General features: G+C 39.1%; 3 protein-coding genes across 12 annotated transcripts in view; 2 read left to right on the forward strand and 1 right to left on the reverse strand.

The window, feature by feature from the left end:
• The window catches only part of relch (RAB11 binding and LisH domain, coiled-coil and HEAT repeat containing), a 38,294-nt gene extending 36,016 nt beyond the window's left edge, over window positions 1-2,278 (reverse strand). For all 9 annotated transcript variants that reach the window (XM_005471738.4, XM_025910121.1, XM_005471735.4 and 6 more), the window contains exon 1: window positions 1,790-2,278. In XM_005471738.4, the coding sequence (XP_005471795.1) occupies window positions 1,790-2,243 (454 nt within the window). In that variant the 5' untranslated portion in view covers window positions 2,244-2,278. The remainder of the gene's footprint in view (window positions 1-1,789) is intronic.
• Window positions 2,264-14,132, forward strand: pign (phosphatidylinositol glycan anchor biosynthesis, class N). Of its 2 annotated transcripts, none has more exons than XM_013270367.3 (29): window positions 2,264-2,396; window positions 3,317-3,633; window positions 3,784-3,905; window positions 4,046-4,144; window positions 4,252-4,358; window positions 4,629-4,753; window positions 4,911-5,041; window positions 5,141-5,260; window positions 5,363-5,403; window positions 5,509-5,568; window positions 5,660-5,752; window positions 5,872-5,927; window positions 7,745-7,823; window positions 8,134-8,316; window positions 8,421-8,560; window positions 8,932-9,031; window positions 9,161-9,253; window positions 9,629-9,720; window positions 10,148-10,253; window positions 10,350-10,458; window positions 10,639-10,741; window positions 10,840-10,942; window positions 11,625-11,711; window positions 11,939-11,994; window positions 12,230-12,305; window positions 12,658-12,731; window positions 13,022-13,064; window positions 13,174-13,226; window positions 13,330-14,132. In XM_013270367.3, the coding sequence occupies exons 2-29, from the start codon at window positions 3,407-3,409 to the stop codon at window positions 13,451-13,453; spliced, it is 2,802 nt and encodes a 933-aa protein (XP_013125821.1). In that variant the 5' UTR covers window positions 2,264-2,396; window positions 3,317-3,406; the 3' UTR covers window positions 13,454-14,132. The 2 variants fall into 2 exon arrangements, with proteins under 2 accessions (XP_013125821.1, XP_003443557.2); XM_003443509.5 differs by lacking the exon at window positions 2,264-2,396 and adding an exon at window positions 2,413-3,009.
• Window positions 14,133-16,217: 2,085 nt separating this feature from the next.
• On the forward strand, window positions 16,218-18,756 carry gpr141 (G protein-coupled receptor 141). Its single transcript, XM_005471728.4, has 2 exons — window positions 16,218-16,537; window positions 16,993-18,756. Exon 2 carries the CDS (start codon window positions 16,994-16,996, stop codon window positions 17,906-17,908), a length of 915 nt encoding a protein of 304 aa, XP_005471785.1. The 5' UTR covers window positions 16,218-16,537; window position 16,993; the 3' UTR covers window positions 17,909-18,756.
• Window positions 18,757-18,876: the final 120 nt, after the last annotated feature.

Raw genomic sequence — 18,876 nt, forward strand, 5'->3', positions numbered from 1 at the left:
TGACTAGCTGCCATTTGCAATCTGGAAAAGCCAGACTGAGGCCAGCTACCAAGACACACGCCTAAAACTATACTCCAGTTTTCTGAGATCTTAGGTAATGTTCATTGCCACTGCATACAAAATAGTTGTGTCTGGTTTTAACATTTATTTATATGAATCCCTCAGCTGGAAAACTGCCAAATGCTTTTACAGTAAAAATACATAATTTAGCCTTGTTCCATAATTTGAAAAAGTCAAAATTACATTTGCAGTGCAGCTTCAATGACATGCTGCAAAAAGCCATAGCCATTCACAGTCTGGCACACTGATAAAAATCCTTTCATTCGTGAGGGCAAGCGTCTCGAATGAATGACCAAACTCACCCTACAAAAACATCTTAAAACCGTGATGTAAAATCACTCTGCCTTGATTTTGAGTGCATGTTTCACTGCCAAATAGATATTGGAAAAAGATTTTTTTTTCTCCCCCCCCCTGCTAATTTCAAACAGTCTAGGAGACAAACACACCCACTGGTGTGACATGGCACTTTCTATTCAAGATACAATCTGTTTTCACCAAAACACATTAACAGGAAAAAAACACCTCATTTTCAGTGGAAGGGAGATTAGTGTGGTGAACAATGAATGTAGGTATAACATACTTCAATTTACTACCTATAAGCTTCCTAATCTATCACATCTAAAAGTATAGAATTATAAGATTATAATTTCTATTAATGAGGTCTACAGTGAATTCATGAAGTAAATACAATAATAAATGTTGAGTCAACACATTTCTAAATGTTAGATCAATATATTTTCATCTGGTCATTTTTAATGCTATAGTCTATCCTTGTAGCCAACTTGCTAATCTTTTAATGTCAAGATTTACATTATGCTGAATGCAAATACATTCGCTTGACTCACTGGTATGAAGTGGGGCCACAACAAATGTTTTTGCTGCTATTTGACAAGATTTTAACTCTTTAGTTACTGCTTCTACTATAGCAGGTGTTGTTTATCTGTGGATGAGGCTGTGACCATGGGTACCATTTGCATAGCAGGTCTGCCTAAGGTCCTTGCTGCCAGACTCTTCAACTGCTGTGTTGGTGCATGGTAATTAATGAAAATGAGTCTTGTAAATGGATTAGGGTGCAACAGATGTACACATTTTACATAACAACATTTACAGCATTTTATCTCCCTAGCTGGGTAGACGCAACCTGTGTACAGCAACACAACCATTTACAAGACACTTTGCTTCAAAGTGTCTTGCAGCTTCAAAACTAATTCAGGAAGCCTGAAGCCTGTTTTATCATTATCACAAGACTGTAGAATTCTCCTTCCGTTCAAATGTGCTATTTGAGCAATACTGTGGTTCAGGGAAAACCAAAAGCTCTTCGTACAAGAATCCGCTTCTTCTCCTTCCTCTCTTTTGTTTTCTATAGCCGATATTGACCTCTGACCTCTGACGGGTGTTTTCCTACAGGGCTAAATTACACTTGGGCGATCACTACAGGTCACCAGCATTATTACGCTACCAGTATTTATCTTTCAGTGAGTAGTTAATGTGTAATGCCTTGTCACAACTCTGTGTTAGTCTGTCATCTCACGATTGACCCACAAAACCCAATAGCTGGCTGCGGCCCTGGAGCTGAAGAGCAGGTGCAGCAAACAGATCTCAAGCTATCATAGCCAATGATTAAAGCTAACGTTAGCCAGCTGATGGGCTAACTCTGTTTCACACAACATCAATACAGAGCTAGCGAACAGCTACATATGTAGCACTAAGAGCAGCTAACGACACTTACTCAGTGGTCCTCCAGGTCCGAGTACCTGGTCTTTGGCAGGTGGAGTACCGCTCTGTCGCTCGAAGTTGCCAGGGTTGGAGAAATAATCCCTCAGCCGGGGGAGCTCTCTGCCTGCTTCCAGCAGTTCGGTGTGAAACTCCAAGGCCGTGAGGATGTATTGGTCCCGCAATAACTGGGCAGCGATGACATCTACAGATACCCGCGTATCGGCGCTGCCTGCCATAGCGGAGGTGGCGGCGGCCGACGCCGAGATGCCCTCACCGCTGGGGCTCGTCCGGTTGCTAGACAGCAGGAGCGACGGAGGCTCTGCGTCTGCAGGCGGAGAGAAAGGATTGCCTGGCGGTGGTCCTGGCGCCCCGTCACTCGGACTCCGCTCTGTGTCAACTGTTTCGTTAGGGCGCCGTTCGGCCTCTTCTTCAGAATCACTGAGATTAAATGGGTTCACCGACGCCATTTTTGCCCTAAAGAGATTTTTTTTTTTTTTTAGCAATCTAAGCTAGCTAAGCTAATCACACCCGCTGCTTCCTGAATGGATATTAGGTTAGCTAAGGTTTGGTAGGTGGAAGAGGAGGAAGAAGAAGAAATGCGAAGCTACGATTGGTCAAATGTAAGAGACGCTACTCCCAAAGCCCACCCCTTTTATGGAATATTGGAAAAGTATTGGGTAACTTTGATGTAGAGAGGAAAACTAGGCAGGGCACATTTGACAGCTGATAGCAAGTGCTAGCTACTATGCTGTCAAAAAAAAGCTGCGCCCAAACCATTTTTTATTAAAAATGCACTTCACTGCAAACAAAACAAATAAATAAGGGTTGTTTATTTTTTATTACATTTCGTAATAGGTATACTTGAAGTGAATCGTTTAAATTTAAACTACACTACCCACAATGCAGCTACAAACCACCACGTCAACACACAACGTCAAAAACGAGTCACAACAAGGAAGTGAATGCTCATGCTGCCTGAATTTCTTGTAGTAATCTTCTTAAACAGGGAGACATTTGGTTTTAGGTTGATCTTTTTTTAGGCTGATCTGTCTGGTTCTCTGAGCATGTTCTTGGCGATCTACGAAGTGACAATGGAAGCTAAAGCAGTGTTTAACAAGTGAATCTATGAACTAGTAGTAGTAGTAGTAGATAGGTTGGCTCTCTCACTCATTCATTCTTTAATGGAACATTATTCCCGTTTTTATGATCAAAATCCGCTGACGTTACATGCAGGTAAGACTTTTTTCATGGCCTGTTTTCCTAAGTTACTTTCTTGTTACCAGTGGTAAGTTGGCTGGGCCATTAAAATCTACCGAAATAAACATTAAAGTCATTATTTTTTTTAACGTTGCTTAATGGCATATGGTGAACGAAGGATTAAGCTGCCCTTAAGACCACATACTTTGGCTTAACAAGCCTATATTATTCTGAAACCTTCTAATGCCCCTTCTATTGGCTTTAACATCTTAATCCTGAATGCAAATGCAGGCTGTGAATTGTCTTCATTTTATTCCAAAGTTTTTCTTTTTCCTTCTTCCAGTCACCTCTTCACTTCCAAGCGCATTAAATCTACCCTCCTTGTCCTCAAGTAAACCCTCAGTTGTTCTTCTGCGTGGCTTTGGCACCCAAAATGAGGATGATCACCTTCTTTGTGATTGGGCTGACAGTCCACGTGGTCTTCTTCATCTCTATCTTTGATATCTACTTCACCTCTCCTCTGGTCCATGGCATGACACCCCACTCCACACCCCTGGAACCCCCTGCTTCCAGACTGGTGTTAGTGGTGGCTGATGGTCTCAGAGCAGACAGTCTCTTCACCCCGCTCCCTAATGGCTCATCCAGGACACCATACCTGAGGTCAGGAAACCAATATAAAGAAATAAACTTTGATGTGGAGTTTGGGTCTGTTTATATTAATCATTCTTGTAAGGTGATGTCATTTTTACAGCATGTCTTTTCTTTCCTCCTGTTTGCATAAGCATATGTGCTTCTGTTTCCACATTTCAGGGGTATAATAGAGGACAAGGGGACCTGGGGTGTGTCACACACACGTGTGCCTACCGAGTCTCGGCCCGGTCACGTTGCTCTCATCGCTGGCTTCTATGAGGATGTTAGTGCAGTTGCTAAAGGTGTGTGCATGATGTTTTGTTTTGTTTGTTTTTTTTACATGGTAGGAAGAGAAATGCTCAGCGACTTGGAGAGATTTGCTCTCTATTGTATGTGTTTCTCTGTGGCATTCTACTGTTACCATTTATGCGCTTGTTTTCAGGCTGGAAGGAAAATCCTGTAGAATTTGACTCTGTGTTTAATGAGAGCAGACACACCTGGTGCTGGGGCAGCCCTGATATCCTGCCTATGTTTGCCAAAGGTACACAAGCATCACAAACAGAACCATTAATCTACACAATAGAAAAGAAATAGAAAAAAACACTAAATCACTTATCTGAGCAAACATGTTTCCTTTGGTTATTTCAGGCGCTAGTGGGGACCATGTGTATACCCACACATACCCGGCAGTGGAGGAGGACTTTGCCTCCACAGATGCATCCAAGCTGGACAGCTGGGTGTTCACTCAAGTCAAAGTGTGTAGTGGAAGTATTAGCATAAAAAATTATTTTACGATTGATCTATTGATATTAACTACAGGTCTACCCACAAAAACACATTTTATAAAGACTAGTCGCTTATACTATAACTCAGACAGTATTTGTTGGTTTTTGAACACATATTGTATTATGTGTATTATGTAGTGAAATATAACCCAACTTGGACTCATTCCAGAATTTCATTTACAGAATTGATCCACATGGATTTCCTGAATAAGCCTAAAATTATTTAATATTTTTCAACAGTCCTTCTTTAAGTCTGCACAGTCTAACTCCACTCTGAAGGCCAGCCTATGGGAGGATAAAAATGTCTTCTTCCTGCATCTGCTTGGAATTGACACTAATGGACATGCTCACAGACCAATGTCGCAGTAAGTTGGTTACTTTGTATTAAGAACTGCTGATTTTTTTTTTTTTTTACCTTTGGGCAGTAGTGCAGTAGTTCTTAGTCATGTTAACAAATTCATCCAAATAAGCATTGTCTGATCCAGCTGCATCTTTGTCTTGTATTTTGTCTTTTTTTCCCAGAGAATACCTAGACAATATTGGTCTAGTAGATGCAGGTTTAGCTGAAGTGGTGTCTATAATAGAGGACTTCTTCGACAATGATGGCAAAACAGCCTATGTGTTTACCTCTGACCACGGCATGACAAACTGGGGTAAACCGCTTGTTTGTGTATCTAAATTTTTTGCTGCCTGCTAGCGATTTTTCTGTTACAGTTTTCTATTTTGGCATGTTTGTGTGCATGTGCCTCCAGGTTCCCACGGTGCGGGCCATCCTTCTGAAACGCTGACCCCTTTAGTGGCGTGGGGAGCTGGGGTTCAGAAAGCCAAGGGAGTCACAGAACCCCAACCATACAATGATGGGTTCCTACAAGGTACGTTCAAACACTTTTGTTAAGATTTAAATTTACAACCGATACCCTCCAGTTTGTCTGTTTTACTTTGTCTAAATTATTGTCCTGGTTTGTTTCTTTTAGACTGGAAACTGGAGCATCTTCGTAGAGTCGACGTCAGTCAGGTAAAGCTCATGGAAATTTAAACGTTTTTAACAATTTCCTGTCAACAGTTGTATTAAAGTGTAATATTTGTGTGTCTTCGTTGTTTGTTTGGTTTTTTTTGGCAGGCTGACATTGCTCCGCTCATGGCTTCCCTCATTGGTGTGCCTATTCCTGTTAACTCTGTTGTAAGTCAGAGACAAAATCAGCCATTTAATGGGAAATGTTCAATAATTTTTCAAGCCTTTGTTACATGTTTTGTGTGTATTTGTTTTTCAGGGTGTGCTACCTCTTCTCTACCTCAACAACAGTGAGCGGTTCAAGGCTGAAAGCATGTACACTAATGCTATTCAAGTACTGGAGCAGTTCAAGGTATAACAGCATCTGCTTTGGCTAACAAAATGCTTATCAACTATCTGTCATGTCTTTTATTATTCTATCTGATGGTAAAGCTGTATTTTTACTATATGTGTGTGTGTGTTTATTTGTAGATGAAAATGATGCAGAAAAAGGAGACAACCTTATCTTTTCTCTTCACCCCATACCAGTACGTACAGTAACTAACTGATGTGTTTTTCTAACAAAAACCAAATCAGAAGAACATGAATTTGCTTTTCACCATGGCCTGTTGTGTTTACTGCGACCTCATAGAAAGTGTAAAGGGAATAGATTAAAAGATTCCCTTTTGCAAAGAATTAATTGACAGAAACAAAAGTATTTTTAACATAAATGCTGTGTTTTTATATCAATCCCATTTCCAGAAAAGTTGGGATATTTTCTAAAATATTTTAACCTCCAAACTCTTTCACGGCATGCATTTTTAATTTCTCTTTGCTATTTGGGCTGATTGGGACCTGATGAATGTAAAAACAAAGAATTACCAGGATGGTTTTTTTTTTTTTTTTTTTTTTTTTTACCTGATTATTGTTTCTGAGAAAAATGAGATCCACATATGAGGACATTCGTTTTAAATTTTGATAGAACAGTGGCAGTATAATGTCCTCGTAAGTGGATATCAGGCCCTTGTAGAGCAAAATTTAGTATTTTTGTTTGGACAGCCCAAAATGTGATGTCCACATATGTGGATGCCAGGTCCTAGGAGGTTAAAAAATACAAATCTGTGATATGTTCATTCATGTGAACATATATTTAAGTGACCGAAGTACAAAGATGTTGGAAGATTTTCCTGACGTACTTAATTGTTTTTTGTAAATGTACCAAAATTTGAATTTGACGGCTGCAACACACTCAACAAAAGTTGGGACTGAGACATATTTACTGTTGTTTCTTTTAATTGCAGTTTTTAAACATTTTTTAACTGAGTGTTGTAGTTTTCCAGTTAGAAATTTTGCTCATTTTTACTTGATTTAAGTCGTTGTTGTCTGTAAGAAATAGATCGTAACAGGCAGCGCTCCGTGCCTCAGTCAGTGGTATCTACAGATGCAGCTCGACCTGCTGTGGCCACTGATGCTCCTCTGTATCATCACAGATTCTTTTGCATTTTTTGTTGATAGCAATCTGGACGGTTGTTTTCATCTTTGGCAAAGAGAACTCAGCGCTGTTTTCTAAAAACACGGAAATGTGGATTTATCTGTGCATAGCACACAGTGTCACAGTCTTTCTGTCCTTCTGACGTGAACCCTGGCCTAGAAAGCTCTGTGGAACTGACATATGACTTCCTCCTTCAATAATAATACAATTTCAAGTTGCATAAGTGGATGTGGGACTGTGTTAAGTGTCAGTGGTTTTCTGAAGTACTTCTGAGCCCAGGTGGCTATATTTATATTTGTATATTTATTTCACTGCAGCGTGACTGTTTCTAAGGCGGTGTGGCCTGAGGGCTCAAGCTGGTTTCAGTCTTGACCTTAGTGTGAGAAATGGTTTGAATTATCTTAATCTTTTCATAGTAGTACATACTATAGATGTCTGAAGAATTTTTTTTGCAATAGTGGACTGAGAAATCTTTTGAAATCTGGAGCAATTCTCTCATGAATTAAGGAAATAAGGGATGAACCTCAACCCACAAAGACCGAGTTTGTGATGATTTCTAATGTTACCTTTACCCAATCAGTTAGCCTGCTTAATCTGGTTCCTCTGAACATATATAAAGTTTTGGGGTTTTTTATTGCATTTTGGAAAAAATCCCAACTTTTCTGGAGACGGGGTTTGCACTTTCTCAGTAAATTCTTTTGCTGACCCATTAAAAATCAATCAATGTGACATTTAGATTAACTTCTGAGGTTATGCAGCATAACCAAGAGGCCAAGAATATGTCCACTAACCAAACCACATATTCATGGCCATATTTAAATTGCACACTTTCACACACTTCATCTTTTTTGCACCATCCCTCTTTCTTCCCAGACTCCTGACTGAGTCAAAACAAGCAGAATTCACCCAGAAGGCCCGAATACTCATTCAACTGGAGAAGTACGAGGATGCTGTGAGTATGGGGGGCGTCTGTGGCTTTTAAATCTAATCATACTTTACAATACGTGTAAAGCCAATTTCTAGATTTATTTTGATACGTTGATGAATTAAACCGGTATTTAAACACTTAATGAACCTGTGTTCATAAACTAATGTCTAACTTAAAAGCAGTTTAACTGAAATCACTATTTTATCTTACACACATTGGAGCCAGATGAACTATAGTAAATACATTCTACATTATCTCTACTTTCTCCATCTTATGTTTTCTTCCGCTTAAGCAACAAGTGAGATTTTTGTCCCCCTGTTTTGTCTCTTGTCAGATCTCTTTGTGCCAGTCTCTGATTTCTCACTCTCTGGAAGGCTTGGTTTACTACCACACCTATGACAGATTCTTCCTCGGTTGCAGTGTGGTGCTGGGATTTGTAGGCTGGACCTCATATGTCGTCTTAGTCATACTGAAGACTCACGCGAGTCTCAACAGACATCCTAATCTCACTAAACAGGTTAGGATATACAGTAGATTGTAATCCCTCAAGATGCCTTCCACCCAAACAAGTCTGCCCAACCCGAATGTCTTGTTAAGTTGGTATTTTTCTCCTGTGTGCAGATTCCTGGCCGTAACTTGGCGAGGCTGTGCACGTGCGTGGCGGTGGTGATCACAGTCTTCCTGCTTATTCAAAGAAGCCCCATAACCTACTATATTTACTGCCTGCTGCCTGTCCCTGTGTGGTATTCTGTTCTGAAAGAGTAAGTAAGAGACACATTCAAAATAATGCAAACTGGATTTAAAAAATGTACAAAACATGTTTGTTCAGATGCATTCAGTTAATTTACAGTAATTTGTATATTTACTATAGTCACAGAACCCTGATATTAAAACACACGCAAAAGGATCACATCAGTCAGTGAATACAGCGGCTTTTCACTGGATCTAATTAGCCTCACACAGGCTTGTATGCACATCTGGCTCAGGTGGAGTGAAGTGCTAATTAGATCCTTTGAACTGGCGTTGTATGCATTCATGGTTCTCCTATGTAAAAGGGATAAAGAGATGTTTTATTCTTCATCCCATCCTTTTATCACAGGAAAAAGTAATCCCATCAATGATCTATTTTTAGGTCTGGAACTCTGAGAGATTTGATTAAGACAGCCCCTTCTCTCCCACTGTGGAAATGTCTGGGCTATTTTGTGCTGGTGGCGTTTGGGATTGAGCTGCTGGTAGGTGTCTTTAAATCTGCTGCGTTAAAGGCATCCTTCTGCATAAGTGCACAAAATTTCACTTGTGTATCATTAACTGTAAGAAATAAACCTGGATCCTGCATGGCTGTTTATTTTTGCTGCCCCCAGGTGGTGAGCTTCTTCCATCGCGCCATGCTGACCGTAGGGCTGGCTGTTCTCTCTCTCTGGCCCTTCTTGTCGGGGCTTTTTGGCAAGGCTAAGGTAATTTACAGATTAGCCGGATAAAAGCAGGAAAATGTGTGTTATAGCTGTTTTTAATATTAATCCCTGTTTTGGTTATGGAAAGCACTGCTTCTAGGAAGTCCTCCAACAAGATGTAGATATATATAAATATATATATATAAATATATTATGAGTAAACAGAGTTACAAAAATATGCCTAGTCATTAATAAGAAATGTTGTTAATAACATTCTAGCCATTCTAATTCTTCTTATGTGTCTATAACTAGAGTGTTATTGGTACTGCTTGCCTAAAGCAGTAGATAATTATAAAGGTAATTATTAAATATAGATACACAATGGTAAATGTGTCAAAGTGATAGACAGCATTTCTTTTTGTCTCTGTTTCTGTGCAGTCACGCTCACTGAGCTGGCTTGTGGGCTGTCTGTGTCTAGCTGCTTTCCCCCTCATGCCTGTTGTGGGTAGAGAGCCTAACATACATCTGGTGTGAGTACTTCCTTTATTTGTATATATTTATCTGAATGTTTACCGCGATATCCTATCACGGGAAAAACTGAGAGCCCAATTCATGCCAGCTGCCAGATCAGGATGACAAAATGTGACCGGAATCGGCGTCATATTAATGATGCAAATATCTATCACAATATTCGAATATGAAAAAAACCCCAAAACCTGTGGAGCCATGAGCATCCACCCCCAGTTAAAGGAAACTGAATAGACTTACTGTTAAAAGTTAAAAAGCCCCACGATGGGTACTTTCTCTATATAAACAGACCGGAAATTTGAAAGTGGAACAAATGAAAACGAGGAATAATTAAACTGCTTCACAAATATTATCTTTCCACATCGTGCTGTGTGTACAAACTATCCATGTTTTTGAAAGTACAGTAAGACATCCTGTTTGTCAACTCAGTACCTGTGCAGGTCTGCTCGCTCTTTTCACCTCAGCTTGCTACCTCTGGTCATCTCGACGGAGGACCCCGCTGCACCTCGGTGACAGACCGCAGTTTGTCGTACAGGTGACTACAGTACATGTCACTGTGGGAATATATATGTGTGTTTGTGTGTGTCACTGCATTTGCTAATACTGATTAATTACCTGTCAAACTCGGCAGATGCTCCTTGTTGCTGTGTGTGCATACGTGCCATCCCTCACACACTCCAGCCTGCAACAGAAACGGGGCCTACCCCTTCTTAATCAGATCATCAGTTGGAGCACATTAGGTGGGTTGGTTGCAAGTGGCCACAGTATATTTGGGATCTAGGGTGGGTTATAGCTGTTCTCATCTATCATTCATGTTTACTTTTTAAATATTGATCGCATACGTAAGCTATACCTCGAAAGACGTTAAAATATCATATCGCTGACACCCAAGTAACCTCTGCCAACTCTTCTCTCTTCAGCATCTTCTATATTTGTTCCTTTGCTGAGCTCAACGAGACTTTTTCATCGACTCCTCAGCATATTCCTGTCTCTCACCTCCACCTACCTGCTGCTTAGCACTGGGTAGGACAACACATTGATGCTTCAGTTGCGTCTTGAGCAGAGTTGCACCACCGCAGCAAAGCTGTAAAATGATATTTCTATTTTTGTCTCCCTCACAGGTCAGAGGCTTTGTTCCCCCCTGTGTTATCCTGGTTAATGTTTGTGTGGATTAACATCGAACAGGAAGCCTTGCTTGCTCAGGGCATGTCTAGTAGGCAAGAGGTAGAGCCATTGTTTTTCCCTTTGTAATAGAAAACCAAAAGCTTTGGGAAGCTATTATTTATGTATGTATTTAATTGTGAAGGTCATATTTTCCATTTTACTGATTTAACTCCAATTCACAACAACAGCCACTTCACAGAGCTTTATATTGTAAGGGAAAGACCATACAATCTTAGAAAGAAAACCTCAGCAGTCAATTGACATGAGGAAGCACTCGGTAATCGTGGAAAGGAAGAACCCCAGGCAGGAAGAGATGTCCGGCAGAAGCAGGCTAAGGGAGAGGCTGTCTGCTATGAGCAGTTTGAGGATGAGGGGAAAGAGATGAGAATGAACAGAGCTTAGAGAGAACACAGAAAATTCAAATTGTGGGAAAGAAAAGACAAAGTTTAATAACATGTGGTAATGCCATATAAAATCACATGGAATTAAAAAGAAAGAGGTAATGCTCAGTGCATCATGGCAAATCCCCAGCAGCCTACACTTCAAAAAAGAATATAATATTTCTGTTCAAGTGTTTTTCCTGTCCACTTATTTAGATGTCAGTTTGTTCATATTAAATCACAGTAATTAACAGCTTTCTCACACAAAACCCCAGCTTACCCACACAGGTCTTAAAGTCCGTGTCTCATTGTGGCTGGGTTTACAGACATACATGGTTTTTCTTTTTTTCTTTTTCCTCCAGTTGTCCACCATCGATTTCTCTGCAAACATCGACATCACCAAGATTCGACAGCTGAAGCTGGATGACATCCGAAGGTCTTATTTTTTTGTATCCTTGTTAAGAGCACCTGCAACGATGTTGGTTCGCCGAAGCACAGAAGTGCATTGGGCTCATTAGAGTCTGTGGGTGATGTTCAGGCTGGATTTGATCAAATAAGATGTAGTATTAAAAATGTAACATAAAGGTTTTTTATGTTTAAAGTGTACAATCGGACAAAAAAATCAACTTAGTTCATTCTCACGTTTGGCATTACCTTGACTTCACCTTTTCTTCAGGTATTTTTCATAATAACAGCATTCTTTGGCACAGGAAACATTGCATCCATAAACAGGTATATGCATCGTAGTATTTTTGTGTGAGTGTGAGAGTGTCATGCAGGAAGGAAATAAGAAAAAAACGTCAGTTCTGACAAATTTCTTTTCTATGAATTATATGTTTTCCACCAAATATAGAGTATGTTAGTGTGTATATTCTACAACACGAGGTCCATTTTCTTCTCTGAAAAGTTAAAGATTCTAGTCTGGTGTCTGTAGTCACTTTCTGTACTTCTGTTTCCCTTTGCCTAGTTTTGACCCAGCATCTGTTTATTGTTTCCTCACTGTTTTCAACCCTTTCATAATGGGAGGGTTGATGATGTGGAAGGTACTGTACTCTTAAACATTTCCTTTTTATGATATGTACCGTGCTTCCCCAAAAGGGGAAGCAGCTTTGCACATTATGACTAGTCATGATCTATTCATATTCTGCTTGAGAAGTAAGCTTAAATACAGTTTACCTGCCTTTCCTTTTTGCTCATGTTCATTTGTTTTAACAGCCATGACCTAGCCCATTAATTTCTGTATCTTCTTTGACACTTATTGTACAGAGAATTTAGGCAGACAGATTTGTAATAGAAATTTTAGCATCATACTTCTTAATGAGTTTCTATAATAATGTGTTTATTTCGAGTCATTTCATTGAATCCTGCATTTCCTTAAATTGTCTGTTCTTCCAGGTTATCATTCCATTCATCATAGTCATGTGTACATTTGAGACCATCCAAGTTGCAACACAGCTGTCATCAAGGAGGTAACTCCTCGCTTCCTCATCTAAAAGTATAAATTTAGTCTTTTAATTCTTAAATTAACTCTTTGAATTTGTTGGAAACGTTGAATCGCGGCTTTGATTCTGTCTGTAGAGTTAAAGTACGTTCTGTTTGCTTTGTTAGACAGAACAGGCCAGACATGACTCTTAAACCTTGACCAGCTAAAATAACTATAGTATCTTATAATTTCTCCTTTGTTGCATGAAAAAGGCTTAAATGCACTGACCAATGTGTGCTCCTGAATGTTTAAATCTCTCTTATTTTTATTTTGCAGTTTGTTCCTCATCGTCCTGGTTATCTCTGACTTGATGGCTCTGGTAATGCAGGTTTAATGTTGATCTTTTATAAAAGACTTTCTCTCGTTCACTGTTAAGCAAACTGCACATGAGACTCAAATAGATTTTAACCCACTCTTGCTCTCCTCAGCACTTTTTCTTCATGGTGCAGGACTATGGCAGCTGGTTGGACATTGGCACAAGGTAATGAAACTTGGACATGTATTTAAAACCATGTCTTCTCAATCTGTTGTTCTGGTGTCTGCAATGCATCGAAAATAAGCTAAGCTTCCTCTGTCTTTTGCAGTATTAGTCACTATGTGATAGTGATGTCAATGACGATCTTTCTCATGTTGCTGAGTGTGGTTACACATGTTCTCACTTCACAAAGACTCGTCCTGTGGAGGCAACGCAAGATGCACTTCCCCTAGTAAATGTTAGCATGTGTCTTAAACAAGATATTTATGAGTGTACCTATTTAATTGTCTTATTTCAGATATCTTTTATGTTTTGTCGTATTGTTTTAATTTTTTTTATAGACAACGTGGAAAATAATCTTAGGAACCTAAATAATACACAATACTTGTAACGATACATTTTTTGCAGCGTGGCCTAAGACCTTTGCACAGTACTGTGTTGTTCTTTTGTACAAATGCACTCAGTCTTAGTTTCATTTGTGAATTTATAATAGGCTGCTGCAAACGTGACTGTGAATTGAGCTTTTGATGAAGGTGTTGATTTGCAACATAATACAATGGGACTGTACCTCAGTAAGAAAACACTCTGGCCACATGTTGCTTGTCACATTTACATATTTTACTCTTTACATGTGTTGCTGAAATGGTTAAATCGTGTGAACAAATGAGGAAAAGCATTAGTAATAATAATTGATTTATGAAACGCATGCAAAAAGCAAACTAATGCTTTTGTGGGTGTTATTCTTCTGCTCTTTCATGATTTCATGCTGCTACGATAAATGGTCTGGTGAAAGTATGTAACATGATACTTCATAACGCTGCCTAAAATGTGTGTTTCTTTATTGTGAAAAGGGATGTTTTAACTTATTTTGAGTACGTGTGTATCAATAAAACTGAAGGATTGGAGTGCAAACGTGTGTTTAAGAGAATTTAATTGCCGTGTGAAAACTTGAGTTGCAAATTGTTGACTTTTTCCATCATTTTAGACATTTGGTTGTCTTTGCAACAGTGCATATTAGTAAAGATGACCCATTTAATCAAAAATCAAACTGACAGGGAATCTCCTTAAGGAGTGACGAGAGGTTCTTTAACATCTAATGGGTTTCCTGTTGTGGTGTCAACATCTCTGGCAGAACCAGGGCCAGGAAGGTGCAGGAAATGGTGGGTAATTATGCAAAAAGCTTGGGCAACAGTTTTTAGGCCAAGAGTTCTTTTTGCAACAAAAACAAATGATTGAACACTTTCATATTTGGCCCCCTATGCACTAGTGGTGCAGTAGATCTTCATTTGTTCAAAAGTAGACATCGGTTGGACTTAAAGCTAACTAGAAAAGTAAAAGATGAAGTAAATGTTCTTAAAATAAGTGCAAACCTAAATCAGAATACACCAGTATTAATTTTGGCAAAAGTGTAACTGGACAAGTTCTATTGTAAGTGTTTGTGTGGTTATACGCAGGATCAAATAAACCAACCTATAAAAAACCATCTATGTTGGACAGCGTTGGTAGTTAAAGGTTTGCAGCATGCAACCTAAGCTTGTGGTCAGTGTGATGCGAAGGTGTTTTCCTGTTTGGGGAAGTGGACTGTGGTGTTCATTGGATCTTTTATGTTACCATCTTTGCGACTGTGGTGAAAAGTCAAAAGCTTACAAAGTCCTATGATATTAGTTGGAATCACAATATAAAATGTGCTGTACATGTATGACTTGTAGGTTGTCTTTGCACTTTGTTGTTACTAAACAAATCTGTCAACATCACAGCTAGCATTACCACATCCTGACTAACTTCTCTTTTGAATAAGCAAGTAGATGACTTTGTCTAGCAAGTGCAAAAACAAATGTTTCAAAGTTTTAGCCAGGTTCAAAAATATTTGGTGGTGTTAAGATGTGAGTGCAGACTTTCAGCTTTAATTCAAGGGGAATTGTGGCTCTGTGTTTTAATAACTGGATTTAAAAAAATAATAATTCTTTGCAAACATTAACTCTTCTGAACTCTAGACCCCCCCCACCCATTCTTTGCCACATGCCATCACCCCTCCCTTGAGATTTTGCAGTCACCTTCAGTTTCTGCTTGTTTTGTGTTTTCACCCTTGCGAAGTTTTTTCTTAACTTAGACAGCTTAGCCACTCCAACTGATGTCTGTGGTCTTATAGGCCTTTTTGGTATCTTAAGCTCACCAGAGAATTCCTTATTTTAAAGAACGTAGTGGACTGTTGATTTGTCCCCAAAGTTTTTCTGCTTTCTCTCTGATCTTTTTATTTTGTTTCTTCATCCTAATGATGCGCCTTGTATAAAGAATTCTAGTGAATAGCTAGCAAATGAAAGTTCAGTGCTGGGTCATTTTTCTATTTAACATGTCATGGAGTAAAGCAGACCTCACTTGACCAAAAATTACTTAACAGTCAAGTGTGCACGTACTTTTGAAGCCTCTGAAAATGGTTCACTGCGTATAAAAATGGCTGTAATTCCTAAAATGTTAATGTAATACTTTGGCTAAACTTTTTTGGAAAAAAGCTGAAAGTCTGCACTTCAATCACATCTTGATTGTTTAATATAAAATCCACTATGTTAGTGTACAGAAGCAGAATTTAGAAGAAAAACAAAAAACCCCACACACTGTGCCACTGTCCAAATACTAGTGGACTTAACTGTGTTCTTGCAATCGAATACAATGCAAGAACATTGAAGTGAAAAAATATAAACTGGTTTGTTTGGCATGCATGCCTAATATGTTGCATTAATCTGTTGCACTTGCAAATACAGTGCTTTTATTTGTCTTTATCTACAATCATCTGGTAAACCACACACAATTTTTTATACAGGACCCAAGCACCACATTCCCCTAATTACTGAATTACTTAATTTATTTGAAGTGGCATCCTACTACACCAACTTCTTATCGTCTATATTTCACTTGAAATGTCAAAGTGAAGAGTGCATTTAGAGAAAAATGAGGAAGTAAGCAGCCCTGCGTTCCTATGTGCTGACATGTGTTTACAGCAACCTCCTGTTTCTGACACAGTATGCAAAGTAGATGGTGGTTTCTTACAACACTCATACACAGGCTCACAAAGGCTTCATTTTCAGAACCTTAACTTCCACCGAACGTTGGCACACTTCCACTCTTAATCTCTCTCTCACACACACGCGCGCATTCAAAGGCATATGCGCGAATGCACTCAACCAGAATCAGTTATTTCTGAGCTTTTCTCTTCCTCTGCGACACTGTGAACAGACCGCTGCTGGATATAATGTGATCTACTGCAGAGGACACACACAGAAGAGTACTCGGCATCCAATTCTTCACTGACCGAAGCGCAAGTAAGTTCACTGATAAACGATAGTATCTCTGGCTTGGACTTTGTGTTTTCTCATCATGTTCTTTCCAGGGTTGTGTTGTTCCTTTAATAGTTAATGTCCACATGGTGTCCTTCAGTGGTTCCATTAATGGTTAAATGGTTGCGCAGTATCTATATTTCTTAATTCTTGAGATACCTTTTTTAGTTAGTCTTACTAACATGTTTGGTGTGTGACATAGCCACATGTTTTTAGACTTGTTTTATCACCCGAAGACAAACAAGCCCTTAAAATACATTAAATCAGTCATTCTTTTCTTTCTTTTTTTTTTATACAGCCTTGTGTTTGCTTTCTCTTTTTATAACACCTGTTTTTAATCATTTTTGGATACACTTCATTTCCACTAACTCTTCATGCCTGCCTGTCTTCCTGTTCTAATGTCTCTTACACTTTCTTACCCCATTTCCTCTTCTGTTTAGGATGAATTCCACATTAAACGGGACCACACTATCTCCAAACCAAAGTTCAACAACGATCAAAACCTCAGATTCAAAGAAATATGAAGAGTACCACACAGCCCTCTTGGTCATCTACACTGTGGTCCTGATCAGTGGTACAATTAGCCTTACCCTGATGATGCGCATCATGAAATCCACCACAACTTCCACCATGTCAATTGCCGTACTCAACCTGATCTTCACCCACTTCATCTTCCTGCTAACGGTTCCCTTCAGAATCTACTATTACGCAGTTCATAAATGGGAGATGGGCAATGAATGGTGTAAAATAACCAGCAGCATGATCCACATCCACATGTACATGTCTTTTGCTCTGTATGTGATTATCCTCATCACCCGTCTGTTGACGTTCTACAAGAAAGCTTGCCAGGTGGCGTCCTTTCACAGGATGCATGCGATCCTTATCAGTTTTCTGGTGTGGATTATTGTGCTGATCACTGTCCCTTGCATCATCCATTTTAATTATGGCAAAGACAATAACGATAATGATAATGCCACTCATTGCTTCCAGTTTGGAAAATCTATAGAATCTGCTCTGCCTTTGAACTACACGATAAGCATATTGATTATAGTCATTGCCATTGCGTTGACAGCCTTCCAAGCCAATGTCCTCTGGGTTTTATACAAGAAGCATCGGGAGGGATGCACCTTTCAGCAGGAGTTCGGAGCTCAGCTGAAGAGCCTGTGCTTTGCGCTAATCATGGTCGTCTGCTTCATTCCCTACCACATTTTTCGACTGTCCTACTTAAACAATGTAGATAGATTAGAGGGTACAAATGAAATATTTTTGAGCATAACCACTTTTAACTGTTTGGACATGCTTACTTTCCTGGGGAGGAGGTCCTGTAACATATGCTTTGTAGGAAAAGCTGCTTAAAAGCTGCTGGTACTGTGTTTGCTTCACTTTTTTTTATGCCTGTCAGGGCTCTGGTACAGTTCCATAAACGTAAACAATTTAATCTTATTGCTTTTGAAGTGTTCGAAATAGAATAAAAAATTATTAAAAAACAAAATTTATCATAAAAATTGCACATGACTGTGCAGACAACTCCGAATGACGCATAAACAGTGGTTCTGATTATAAGCTTAGGTTCAACTTTCAGTTTCTAACCTTAGTCAGACAAAACATTCCCTTAGTGGCTTATTTGGCTTCGAGTCTTTCAGATTACTTTACATTTGAACATATTTTAATATATACAGAGTTTCAAAAAATAAAACTGACAGACCCCTGACGATGTCCTTAGTTATGCTTTAGCAGTTTTACAATTTTTGAACCATTGACTGACACACACACACACACACACACACACACACACACACACACACACACACACACACACACACACACAATTTTCAAGCTGTGCTTTTTTTAACTATTACTGTTGTTATTACAATATATATATATGTACTGTGTCACAGCAAGCCGTGTTTTTATTCATGAGAACATTTAAGGACTTTGACATGGTTTAAAATTGTCTTTTGATTTTATTTACTAATGCAGGCACTCTTGCAATTTTCTGGTTTGTGCTTATAATAGAAAGGCTTCATACTTGGAATTTATAATGTTAGACTATGAAATTGAAGGTCCCAGGATATTGTTTCTGTAAGTCTGTGTACAAGGACTCTAAGTGGAAGTGAATACTTTTTAACTATATTTGCATTTAACAGTTAAATCCTGTGTACATGGCCGATGTGAAGAAGAGAAATAAATGCTGCAAATCGTTACGTCTCCCCCATTATTTTGTGAAACATTATCTCAAACCTTTTTTAGATCTCATACTTTCTGCCCTCAGAGGGCACACACACCTACACACACACAGAGAGACTCACACCTGGTGATCTTTT

Source organism: Oreochromis niloticus, linkage group LG9, assembly GCF_001858045.2.
Source record: "Oreochromis niloticus isolate F11D_XX linkage group LG9, O_niloticus_UMD_NMBU, whole genome shotgun sequence".
Taxonomy (NCBI): Eukaryota; Metazoa; Chordata; class Actinopteri; order Cichliformes; family Cichlidae; genus Oreochromis; species Oreochromis niloticus.